Source organism: Motacilla alba, chromosome 1 (assembly GCF_015832195.1).
Source record: "Motacilla alba alba isolate MOTALB_02 chromosome 1, Motacilla_alba_V1.0_pri, whole genome shotgun sequence".
NCBI classification, from domain to species: Eukaryota; Metazoa; Chordata; class Aves; order Passeriformes; family Motacillidae; genus Motacilla; species Motacilla alba.
Genome location: NC_052016.1, coordinates 82,236,038 through 82,249,757, shown reverse-complemented (window position 1 = coordinate 82,249,757; position 13,720 = coordinate 82,236,038). Strand labels below are relative to the sequence as shown.

At 36.8% G+C, this 13,720-nt stretch overlaps 1 protein-coding gene across 14 annotated transcripts in view; it reads right to left on the bottom strand.

Moving 5' to 3' along the window:
- GPC5 (glypican 5) overlaps positions 1–13,720 on the bottom strand; it is a 603,769-nt gene that overhangs the window by 260,336 nt on the left and 329,713 nt on the right. Inside the window, exon 8 of one of the 14 annotated variants that reach the window (XM_038151872.1) lies at positions 2,513–2,932. The exons of the other annotated variants lie outside the window; for them this stretch is intronic. Within the exon in view, the coding sequence (XP_038007800.1) occupies positions 2,910–2,932 (23 nt within the window). The 3' untranslated portion in view covers positions 2,513–2,909. Of the gene's footprint in view, positions 1–2,512; positions 2,933–13,720 lie in introns of those variants that run through there. 14 annotated transcript variants of the gene reach the window in all.

The window sequence follows — 13,720 nt, the reverse complement described above, 5'->3', positions numbered from 1 at the left end:
AAAGAGAAAAGTCTCTGTAATAGAATCTGAGACAATTATAGCACCAGTGATTGAATAACTCATTAATTTCCCCTTTTAAAGGATTGAAAGAAAGAAAGAGAAGAATTTTACAAGCTGAAAATTTTTATATATTAAATGTAGCACATTAAATTAAGACCTTCCCTTTCAGTCTGCAAAATGCTTTATAGAAAATGCTCCATCTCATTCATATTTAAATTATATGAGTTCATAGCAACCTTAGAAAAAGTCAGCATTAATTTAGTCTTTTTAATGTTTGCAAAATGCAGGTTATATCAAGGTCCTCAAGTCTACTATATTTTCTGTTACCCTCAAACTGATCTGTCTGATACTCTTTAGGTTTGGAGATGGACAAGATGATTTTACCATCAAAAATATACGCATTCATTCAGACAGTTTTTAAATATTCAAGGTGTTAATCCTAAATTCTGGCATAGGGAAAAAGGCTTACTCTCCTAATATTTATTACCAAATACATTTTGTGGAGAGTCTTCCTATATTTTAATGATGCAATATATAGGCAGGTACAACAATGCTCTATATTAACTTTTCAGAAATTACAGAAGTAAAACACTGCTACTGAAGTTCACCATATGTGCCTTTAAGAATTATAAAAATACATAACATTTAATTTATCTAATCACATAAATGTGAAGATAAAGTGTTTTTCAGCAGTGATTCTATTGCTTTAGATGTTAGTTCTGATTAATTACTAAAGGCTTCCTTTCTTCCTATGATTCTCCAAACCGACACGCTTTAGCAAAACAAAAATGTCAGAATGCCAAAAGCACAACAGTCACCATGAACCCAAGATAAAACAAATGGGAACAGATTCAAAAGAAGTCTTTCAACTGGGCTTAAGAATAAGGGCTATTTTTAAAGAGTAATCTTGAATTTTTTAAAGAGTAATCTGGAATCTACAGAAAAGGAAGATATGGGAGAAAGAACCTGGAAAACAGACAGCTATTTATTAAGGATAAGGCAAGGTAAGACAAGTGATGGAAAATTTTGAAGCATTTGATGATTTATAAAAGTTTAAAATAGGAAATGTGATTTAATACCATGGGAGTACAGGGTTGCCACTGTTTTACCGTACTTGAAATAAAACAGGGGTAACAGAGAAGGATGTACATTATTTAATTTCTAGTTTGGATGTATTCACGTGCACATGCAAATTAGCCTCTGAAGAACCAGTACCAATACTGTAATTACAGGTGGGATCCATAAAGTGATTTACTAGTAGAAAAATACTGTATTCTGACTAGAATATTTTTCCAACATTGAAGCACTTGTACAAGTGAGTTGTTGCACATTCTCTGTTACGTAAATGGACAAAAAAAGCCCAAACAAATAAAACAACAAACAAAACGGGAAAGGCTTAGAAGCCAGATAATGAAAAGTTATTGTTTTCTCTAGAAAAAGCAAGGGTTCCTCCTAAAAGGTCAGAATTCCTCTTTTTTGGAACCATTCCTTATTGGTAGTGGATCCACCCTGAAGATTTCTTCTTAACTTATAAAAGATGATGTACCAGAGGAAGGATGTTTCTGAAATTAGTCTAAGTTCAAAACAATTTATATTGTCTTGTACCTGGGAAGGACTTACAGCCTACTCTAAAAATACCTGCTTAGACTAAGATGTGAAGTGATAATATGTTAAGCTCCAAACTCAATTATGGCTTATAATGTCACTAAAAGAAAAGATGTATGCTGATTTGGTTTAAAAAAAAATCTACCACTTAGTAATTTAACATCTTTTGTTTCTACATTTTCCTTTGTAAACATTTTATTTCAATTATTCACCAAGGAAAGATCAGATCTTAATTTTGTAGAGAATGAATGTTAACACTTTGGAAGGGAAGATTTGAAAATCTCTACAGATCTTATCAGAAAAGATAAAAATAAATATAAAATATATTATTCAAGACAGTGTTTCTTTAATGATGCATGTTAGACAATGCCATAGCACACTGGATTTGAGGGATTTGGTTTGGTTTGGTTTTGGATAGGAAACTCACTGTCAGGAACAGTCATTTCTCTGAAATAACTTAGTGTAGCCATAGTACTTCTTCATATCCATTTTTCCTATTCTCATTTCTAATGACCTCATCTGAATGTAGTTTTTTCTCTAATCACTTTTCTGCTATGCAGGAGTTTAAAAGTACATCGGTATCTTCTCTTTTGATGTTAAACTGTTAAACTGAACTTTACAGAGTAATGTGAAGAGGTGATGGATAGCAGGTTTAGTATTCCTCAAACTTTTTTATTTTAAGCCCTGCATACATACGTTGTGGATAAGTATAATTTTATTTTCAACCGAGAAAACTGCACTAAGCACAATACCATTGAAAAGTTCTCTTTAATGATAAGACAGAACATTCCTATCACTCTTCAAGCTTTCAAATTTAAAATAATAATAATAAAAAAGTATATATACACAGAGTAAAGAGCTGTGGAAAATAAGCTAAGGTCAATATATTCACCTAGGGAGTAAATAGACAAAATTTTTTGCAGGTTTGTGGTCTAACCCTGGCCAGCAGACACAGCCCCACACAGATCCATTCCCCTCCCCACTGGGAGAATGGAGTGAATCAGAAGGGTATAAGTGAAAAACTCGTGGATTAAGATAAAGACAATTTAATAGAAAGAGTAAAAGCCATGCACAAATGCAAAGCAAAACAAGGAACTCATTCATCAGTTCCCATGGGCAGGCAGGTGTTCATCTCCAGGAAAGCAGGAATCCATGCAACAGTGTGAAGACAAGCACCATCGCTCTGAAAGTCCCCCCCCTACTTCCTGTTTCTTTCCCCCTCCACAGCTTTCATTGCTCAGCATGGCACCAGAAGGGTGTGGGATATTTGGTCACTTGGTCGCAGCTGTTCCAGCTGTGGCTCCTCAGCCCCCAGCGTGATTGGACACTGTGAAAAGCAGAAACAGCCTTGATGCTTGATAGCTAATACATTGCTGTGTTATTAATCTAGGTTTGGTCACAAACCCAAAACACAGCACCTTATAAAGCACTATGAAGAAAATTGATTCTATCCCAGCTCAAAGCAGCACAACAGATAACTTGTTTAATTCTGTGCAGGGGAGACCTGTTAGAAAAAAATATGCAGTTCTAGTCTGGCCCCTCAGTAACATCAGTCTTACTGATGTCCCTAGCCAAGCTGGATAAAGGGCATCAGAAGCACAGCTTCTCACACTTCAGATGTGAGACACAATTCTTTGACCTTGGTTTGCACAGAATTAAAAATTCTGGTGTACACACCATAATTCATCCATAAGGAGAGAAAGGAAAAGCAAATATGATGTGACAGACAATGCCGTGTTACTTAAGATTAGTATTGGCCCTGTGATGACAACCATGATACAGGAACCTGAGCAGAAGTTAAAAGCATAATAAGCTTTCCTTTCAATCAGCTAGAAAGAGAGAATAATCTATTATCTATTTTTTCATCATTTTTCTCTTAAGTAGTTTCATCAGAAAACATATGGCCTTAGATGATTCACATAATTTTAAAATATAGAAAAGGCCAGTCTTATTTTCAGTTTATGATTGCCTTCTCTTAAAAAATACATTCCTGTTCAGTGTGGATCTAGTTCATGTAAAAAAGGCATTGTCTTACTTTTACTATAAGGCATCATGCTGTGTGTTAAACTAAGCTGTACAAAGCAAAAAGGATGTATGTTGTTAGTCAATGTATGCTATTGCATATATGCTGCAAAACCACTACTATAAATAGGACATTAATTTCAATGTAAAGAATAAAATAATTTCAATACAGTTGATTCAATTAAATCTTTAGTGGTTTATTGATTTTTTTTCACTGGTGCTCATAATTAAAGAATAAGAGTCTGGTAGTTGAAATTCATTTAGTGGAGGAATCAATATTTGATATTAAATGTGCTAAAAAAATAATTTGATTGCTTTTTGCAAAGGAAAGGGTACTCAGACCCAACAAGCCAACAATTTTCATTCTACATATTGTATGGCTCAGCTAAATACTCTATGCATAAAAGAAAAATACAAGATCTGATCATTTTTACAAACCAGTCTCCAGCCTCTGAGTACTTTTTCATTCTTCATTGCCTCAGAAAAGTATGAAAACAGGAGCAGAAATCCATTAGCTGTTTCTTCAGGTCTTAAAACACTTAGCAGAATGCTGTTTTTTTGTTTATACAGGTTAAGAGAAGGAAGAGAGCAGATATCTGTATTCTATATTCACTAAATTCAACAATACAATCAATATAACTTTTTAGATCAATATTTACTGAAGCTGGAGGTGATGTCTTTGGCTTAGGAATGGTGGTTCTTGTCCACATATGAATGCATGGTAATACCACAGTATGCAATATCCCCTACCTCCTTTCTTGCCGTTACTCTCACTGATTGTAAACTCGAGAATAGGAATAGGTAAATCAAGGGCTATGACCAGGGCTGTATTTCTCTCTGCTCCCAAAGTCTGCTGAAAGGATTAAGGCAGCTGAAGTTGTGTCAGCTGTCTCAAATCATCAGTTTGTGGATATTTGCTGCCCTTGTAAAAGGCAGAGCTTTATGAGTCATGAGGTTACAGGAAGATGGCCTTTAATATATTTTTCGCATTGCTTATTGCTGTGAAAGAAATTTGAAAATTTTAAATTATTATGACAATAAAAGTAGAATAAAAGGAAACAAAATGCATTAAAATAATCAGGAGGAAATTCAAACCTATTCAAAATCCAATTTTTGAGATGTTAATTTTTGCAATGTACATTCAGTGAAACCTTGTTAAAGCAGCATGAGGGATTATTTGTGCATAACATGACAGCACAGAGATTATGCCCCGACCAAAGGAGAGCTAGCAGTTGGCTTCTGATAGACGGGTGAAACGGAAATTTTGTGTGCCAGGAACAGCCAGAGAAGATAGTAGGATATGGTGAGGAAAATACTGCTAGTATACTTCAGAAAAAAGAACCAAGGGACAGAGCACCTTCAAAACAGATGTTCTGAATTATGGACAAAACAAACAAATCTGCTATTTGCTTCTTACTGTACTCAAGAAAATAATGAGAAGTACTTCCATAAATTAAAAACAAAAGAGGTTATGTCAGTGTCAGTTTCTATTCCTTGTGAAAGTGTACACAAACCTGAAGAAAGACTGACTAAATACTTAGATCACAGAAGAAATGAATTGCAGACAATATAAGGAAAATTAACATGTTAATGACTGAAAGCTTTCTGTGATCAAAGGTTCATATTTCATGCAAGAAGAGATAATTAGAGAAAATATTTTTCTTTAATCTTTTAATATGAGAACAACCATTTTCAAGATTGATGATTACATAACCTTCTAATTGGTAGTATGCTAAATATAATATTCATTCAAATAATTGATATTTACAGTTTTAAATATTGACCTAATTATTGGATTAAAAAACTGTATACAATCTAAGAATGCATTTACAGGATATCTTTCAATGTAAAGAAAAAAATCTAAGGAAAAAGGCATTCTTGGTAAATATTGAACTTTTTAAAACAAACAGCCAAAGAAAAGAGAAAGATCACAGTCTGAAAAAGCATGATGCCATGAGATATTGCCTCACAAAACCTTAATATAATATGCTATGCGACCATACTTCAGTCCTGCATGTAAACTACTGGTTTAGCTTACAATCAAAATCAGCTCCCAAACACACTACAAAATTTAACTAAAAGTACAATTATGTTCTTTACTTTTTGCTTTGTACTTCTGTTATATTTTAATAAAATCTTAGTATATGTTGAATTTTCATCACCAGGGCTTGGTAGCAGGGGGCCTACAGGGGTGGTTACTGTAAGAAGCTGCCAGAAGCTTCCCCCACTGTCTGACAAAAATAACGTGAGCTGGTTCCACGGCAGCCAAGGCAGAGCCCATCAGTGACAGGGCTAGCAACTCTGGGAAAATGTAATTTTAAAAGGATGAGAAAACCCTACTGCAATAGCAGCCGGAGAGAAGAGGGAGAATATCTGAGAGAAACAGCCCTGCAGACACCAAGGTCAGGGCAGAAGGGTGGGCAGGAGGTGCTCTGTGTGCTGGAGCAGAGATTCCCCTGCTGCACCCCACGGGGCAGACCCTGTGAGCCAGGCTGTGCCCCTGCAGCCTGTGGGAGGCCATGGTGGAACAACAGATATCCACCGGCAGCATGTGCAGAACCCCATGGAACAGATGGATACCTAAAGGGGGTGATGGTCCTGGCAGGATCTGTGGCCCCATGGAGAAAGGAGCCCCTGTTGGAGAAGGTTTACTGACAGGACTTGTGATCCCCTGGGGGATCCATGCTGGAGCAGTCTGTTCCTGAAGGAATATGCCCCATGGAAGAGGCCCATGCATGGAAGGGAACAGGGGAAGTCTGTGAGGAGTCCTTCCTCTGGGGAGGAAGGAGTGGCAGAGGCACGTGATGAATTGATCACAGTCCACATTCCTGGTCCCCCTGCATTGCTGGGGAAAGGAGAGGTAGAGAAAATAAGGAATGAAGTTGAGCCCAGGCATAAGGCAGGCATGAGGGGGTGGGGGGTTGGCGATCTTTTAAAGGTTGGGTTCATTTCTTAGGACCCTATTCTGATTTCATTGGTATTAAATTTTAGTAGTATCTCCAAGTCAAGTCTATTTTGCACCTGATGGTAATCAGGGAGTAACCTATTCCTGTCCTTATCTCAACCTACTGGACTTTATTTTCTCTCTCCTATTCTGACGAGGAGAGAAATAATAGAATGACTTTGGTTGGCACGTGGCATCCAGGGATGGTCAACTCACTATATAGTGAAATTTAGATTATTTCATAGAAAGGAATATTCAGAAGTGGTCCATCAAAGTCTTTAATTTTAATTACTTTCAACATTTTATAATAATATTTACCAGTGATGTTTTCCAAAAAGAGATGTGGGCACAGCTGTGACTAAATGCTTCATCACAAATTATTTTGGATCCATCATACTTTTCTAAAGATAAAGATGAATTCAATGCATCAAAACAGAAATAAGCAGTTTGTTGCTGCAACACTGATGTGCACACTGACATAATATTCGCTGCCTATATCATTGGCCCTATCTATGAGTCATCAAAAAAATTCTCTATTGCATACTAAATGCCTCGGCCACACTGTGCTTTGTCTCCCACCTAATATTTGGTGCCTCTGAATAATGCATGTGAACATCAGTAAACATGAAACCCAGGAACTGTGGTAGAAATTGAGTTAGTTTTTGCTAAAATCAAAATTAGGCTTTATGTGGGTTCTATTTAATTCCAAACATACCTTTATTCACAGTTATTTTTAGCTGTATTTAGGATAGAATAAATTCTATTTTCCAGATAAAATTGTTGTAATTACTGGTGAAAAGACCGTACATTTGTAACAGATGGGGTACACGTTTTCTATACTTTACCTTCTTTGCCAAAAATGCACTCTGCTGACGCATTTAATGTGCACTTTCACCTTTTAATTATACAACTATAAGTTAAAAATATAAGTACTCAACTTTAGGGTGTATTTTAGTATTCATAAAACAAAAAGATGCACAGATGAGTTGCTATGGAGAAGTAATGAAGAAAGTTTTACACGGATATTAAACAAAACAAAAAGTCTCAAAGTGTAATTACTATATAACATTTTATTGGTGGGTCCAGTAAGAACACATGTTCAGTCCCTAGGACTGACCATTTGCTATTATTTCACCAATTTCATGGATTGTATTCAAGTAATTTGATTGTTTCAGCAAAAACTTTTGATAGATGTTTAATCAAAAATTACAATAGGCAGGTATGTGAGTTGTTATTTTTCCTCATAGTAATCAACTCTTCAGTAATCTGTCACTTGACTTAATATCCTTTCTTGCTGCTCTCTACGCACTTGAGAAATTTTAAAGAAAGGACAGAATGATCAGCTACTGTTTCATGAACATAGGTAAGAAGGCATAAATTTCAGTGTAAAAGATATCTCCAATTTCCCCACCACCCGGTGGAGCTCAATGTGCCTTTCAAAGCCACAGCACAGAGACCAGGCTTTTAGTCTGTATGGAAACGTATGAATTCTGATAACAAATTCTGTCGTTTCACTAAGGAGATGATTACTAACAGAGGAGCTACTGAGTGCACTGAACAGGCTGAATAGATGTGCTGGAAGTGGAAACAAACCACTTTTGACCAGTAGACAAAGGGAAGGCAGTAAACATGGGTGTTTGGGATTTTAGAAAAGCTTTGTATACTATCTCTCACAGCATTTTTATCAATAAAATGTCCAACATACAGCTAGACAGGAAGGGTCAGGTCCAAAGCCTTATAGTAAATGAGGTATCACCTCTCTGGTGGTCAGTCACTAGAACTGAAATATTCTAAATTCTGGATGATAAACCTGCTTGATGTCAAGACATGAGGTCTTGAAATATTAACTGAAAAAAGAGAATATTGATAATACATGGCATAAAATTTGCATTGTGCAGTGCTTGTGAGTAATTTTTCCACCTTTTATGGCAGAAGAACCTGCATAACTTAAATTCCACAATAGCATTGTGATTGTCCATTTGCTGACACTCACATTTGACAGTGGATTGCAGTGTCCCATTGGAAAACTTAAGTGCACACACACTTTGCTTGCTTTCTTATGTAGGCACCCTGAGGACAAACAATTAATTAATAGAGAGCTTGTTCAAAGGAAGTGCTTTTAAAGTGCTTCTTCCTATTGTAATTCCTTATAGATTATCAATTTGAACCTTTTTTGACCATCATAGAGTTGCACAGTTACCTCCCTTCCTCTTCTCCCCTGTCACCAGCAAGTAGCACAGCTTTCAAGAGGTAAAATGTTTAAATTGTTCCTAAAAGATAAATAAATCAAAATAAAATAAAGCATCCTTTTAGGTAGACCTTTTGGGGAAATATTTTCTGGCTGCCCTGTTTCTTTATCACCTAAGGGAAAACCTAGTTTCTAAAGCTAGTGATGGACTGCCCACTATGAGAATTTTTAAAGTATAAAAAAAAAGGAAAAAAAGAGAACCATGACACTGAAGTAGATAGATGATCTCAAACCTCTCTGCGATTAACTGGATACAGAAGAAAATGAAATAGCAACCTAAGAACACTATTTTTTCAAAGTGATTTATATGTTATATTAAACAGCAGGAGAATCCTTTCTGGAAAAATCTTTTGGAGAAAGAACATGTACTCTTATTAGTGTTTGGTACACTGCTGCAGCACATAAATATCCAAGGTAGCAAATACAGGACTAGGATTGCAGTTTATGAAATTATGCCATAAAATAACTATTTCCTTTAATTCCCCATAGGTAGTTGTTTTTATTTTTTTTAAATAAATAATTATTGCAGAGTCTCATTCTCTCACCAGATTAAGACCCTGTACTTTTAGGATACTCACAGTAATACCTTCTCAGGTGCAATCAATCAGATGCTGTATCTGATAATATTCATGTCCTGCTCCCCTGTCATCAGTCTTTACTGTTTGGAAGCGAGTGCTACAGTGGCATCTTCTGGCATACAGAAGAATTAATTGCCTTCTTGCTGTGAAAGAACACGCTATTTAAAAAGGTAAGTTAAGAAACAAGACTGAAGAACTGAAATAAAAAGCACCTGCTGTTCTTCAATTATTCTGTTTAGAGCAATTAAAATAGTAATGAATGGTGAGAAATTAAAATCCACTTCCTTGCTAAGTGGCCGTTTGGACACAGAGTTTATGTGTGAGTCAACTGCTCCTAAGGCTATTAGTATCCTACATAATGACTTATAATTATGTCAGTTGATATAAAATGACAAATGGTACTTAATTAGAAAAAAGGAAGCAGCAATAAAAATGGAAGAAAAAAGGCAATAGATAGCACTAACTAGAAGAGAAATAAAATCTAATGGTTCTCTTTTTGAATCCATAGCTAAACACTTTCTTTTACATTTTATGACTTACATTTCTTTGAAATTGCTACGCAGTAAAATAAATTAATGTTTATGGATTTGGGGATGATGAGAGTTGTTAATGAACTGAATATTACATTTGAAATTTTACTAGAAAACTACTTTATAACTTCATAAAAATGTTACAGACCTCACAGCATTTAATCAGAATCTCTTTAATTATATATTATATTTTCCTTTTCTATGATGTATTCTATGTCATTATGCATCACACATCTTGCTAAGTGCATTCAAGAAGTGAATCTTGAGAAGCAGAAGCATTACCTTCCTCAGTCTACTCATAAGAGCCTGAAGGTCACACAGGTTCTGAACACAGGTCATGAGAAGTTACATTTTTTCTACTGTCTCTTGAATTTTTCCCTTTTTGTGGAAGTTGTTAACACCAGTATCAGGCTATCAATCACAGGGCCATTTTTCACAATGGAAAGCTACAGGGATTTTGGTAGTTAGTGACTGTCTCAAAGGACCTAACCCAGAATCTATCAAAATACTTGGTGCAGGAGCACGAGCAGCTAAGTCCTGAGTGTGCATAAGCTGATCTGCAAGCAAACACTTGGTAACTTAGTGCAGAGGGAGCTGTCGAAAAAGTAGCAGATCTTGCCCTCAACAGGCCAAACCACTGCGTGTGTGTGCAGCAGTGGGCTCTCAGCTGAGTCCCCAGGACTGGCCAGAGAGCTCATGGCTCATGACCGCAGTGAGTGATTAACCTCAGCCTGTCCTCTTGGCCCTACTTCCAAAAGTGATTCCCTCTTGGTAAGGACAGGACCCCCCTGTGTTATCTGACACACCAGTGCCCGTGTGCGCCCCAGTGCTGTCAGGGGAGGCTGTAGGGTGACATCTGTGAGGAGACACTGGGATGCCTCACACCTGACACAGGCTTTTGCCGTGGGATTCAGCAGATCCATCCAGGCCACGGCTTAGCTAGCCCCACCAGTCAGGACTGTGGTGCCCTAGGGAAAATGTGTTTTAAAAAGGGCAAAATTCTGCTTTTCACTGAGAAGGAGGAGGTGAATGTGGTGGAAGTGAGAGAAACTGAGAGAAACAACCTTCTGAACACCAAAGTGAGAGAAGGAGGAGAGGGAAGAGGTGCTCCAGGCACCACAGCAGAGGCTCCCCTGCAGCACCTAGAGAGGAGCTGGTTACCACACTGCAGCCTGAGCAGGACTTTGTGTTGGAGCAGGATGTGCCCTGAAGGAAGCTTCAGCTTCTGGAGAGAACTGACGCTGGCACAGGAAAGAAAATGTGAGAAGAAAAGGCAGCAGAATGGAGCTGTTATGAACTGGCTGCAATCAATCCCCTTTCCTTGTCGCCCCTACAACACCCAGAGTCAGAGGGAGGCAAAGGAGCTGGGAATTAAGCAGTAACATAGATTGAAAAGAAGTGGGTGATGGGGGTGAAGCTGTTTGGCTTTTACCATCTGACTCTATTTTAATTGGCAAGAAATTAACTTTCTTCAAGTTGAGTCTTTTAATTTTTGGGATGTTAATTGGTAAGTGATCTTTCTGATTTTATCTTGACACAAGAAAGCTTTTGTCTTATCACACTATATTTTTATTATTTGTTGAGGACAGGGAATTAGAGAACAGCTGAGTAGCTATCTGGCAATCAACCAAATCAACCCTGCACATCTATATTAATATATAGCAGAAACACATTCAGTTTGCACCAAAGTTTTGGTCTGTATTAAAGAGCATCATTTGTGGTTCTGCTATAGTGGCTAGAAGAGATACAACTGCAGAGGATGGGCAAGGTGGGCAGCAGAGATCACCTTCTCAGCTAAATTAATTTGCAAATGAAAGTCTGTACTCTTAGTTTCCCTGTATTTGAGGTGTTTCTGGGTGTCTTATGTGTCTGTGTCTTGGAACTACCAGAGAGAAGCAAATTGTAACCTGGAAACAAACCTATTCAAGTTCCTTATTATCATTCAGTTCATTTAAATATATGAGTAGGCATTTTCAGTTATTGAAAACAAAATCCCTGATGTGCACTTTTAATTAGCAAACCCTTAAAAAAGAATAAATATTTTATTAAATCTCAAGGTCTTCTGCAAGTCAGAACATATGATCAATATTTTTGTCTATAACTAGTTTTTGATGAACAATTTTATTAGGAAATATCTAATAGCTCCTTCCTTTTTTTCTTTTTTTGTGAATGACTGTGTTTATATACATAAGACAACAACACAATATGTAGTAAATTCTTATTTTGCAGCTATTTAGTTATATATGTAGCTACTTCCTTTTAGAACAACTCCTACATTCTGGTTTTGCTCCCTGACATTTCAGAAATAGTTTTTTTTTAACAGCTAGCTGTCTCCACTCTAGCAACTGACATATTTTCCAAATGTCACTGTTACAATCCATAAGATTCTCCTAAGAATATTGTACTTTCTACATCACTATCAGCTGTGCAAGTGCCATAAACTGTGTTTCTCACATCCCAAAGCTGATTACAGGATCTACTCTTTAGCCGCAGAGATGCAGACTTACATTTATGAGCATTTCTACTTTAGACTGTGAACACTGGGGAAAAAAAAATGAAAAGCAGTGGAAGAGACATGGTAAAGGTAGTGTACAAGCACATTTCTGTATTTCTCTCTTACATCCTTCTCTATTCAGACTTATTAAGACGTCTCAATCAAACATTTTCCTCAAAAAAATCCTCTCTTTGGGAGTATCTTATTCTTAGACAATTTATTACATCCTGTCCCTGTTCTCAAGGCTAGATTTTTGCTTCTCCAGGCTAGATCTCAGAGACATTTTGGCCCTGAAATAAAATGACATTGATTGACCTATGTCCATAATCCTTAGGGCATTAGTGATAATAAAATAAAAACAAGGGTTTCATGTCCTTTCTAGAAATCTGACCTATCTTTCCATATGGTCTCTCTATGTTTATAACAAACCCAAAGCATATGACTGTATGAGAAATGCAGCAGCTACTCAGCAGGCCCTAAATTCAGCTTGTGCTGTAAAAGCATTTATATGGGGATGACTGCAGGCAGCATGAACTTGAGAAAGGAATCCAAATGGGAGAAAAGATCCATGTTTCAGAGACATTAATGGGCTTGACATAAAAAATGCTAGTGACTACATGGTTCCACAAAGGATGCTTTGATGAAGTCTGTGTCTGTTGAGCTGTGGTGTAACCCTCTCTTTCTGCATATCACAATGAAGCAGGAGATTTTCCCTTCCTTAAGCACATCTACTGGCCTTGAGAAGTGTCTGCTTAATGGGGCTCTAAATAGGGAAAATAACTAAAGTTGAGCACATCTAACCTCTCTGCTACTGGCCAATATCTGGGAAAGTTGTTCTCGTTAGCCAACCTTTGAAAACCCAACAACTGGAATTTATATCCAGTTTAATTTACCTAAATGTAGGTCTCTAGAGTATAAGGTGTAATAAATCTGAGCTGGCTTCTGCTATAGACATTGGAAACAGGGTTCATAAAATCAAAATAAACCAGCGATGGCATACAGAAACAGACTCCTGAAATGATCTGCTAAAATGACAGCGTGTCTAAGCAACAGAGTTCCCCCTCTCCAATCAGGTATCTGCTATAGCTTTTTGCCTTGCAAAATCTTTTCTACACAGCCTTGGAAAAGCCTTTTTCATACATTTAATTCCAGAAACTTAAAAAACAGTACTAGTGTCTATTATCAGACTATTTATAGAAATGAAACATCACAATTCTAATCCAGATTGGAATTATACTTAACCATTTCCCTTCAAAATAACAAAAGAAAAAGAAAAGTACACTTACTGCCTTCCAGATA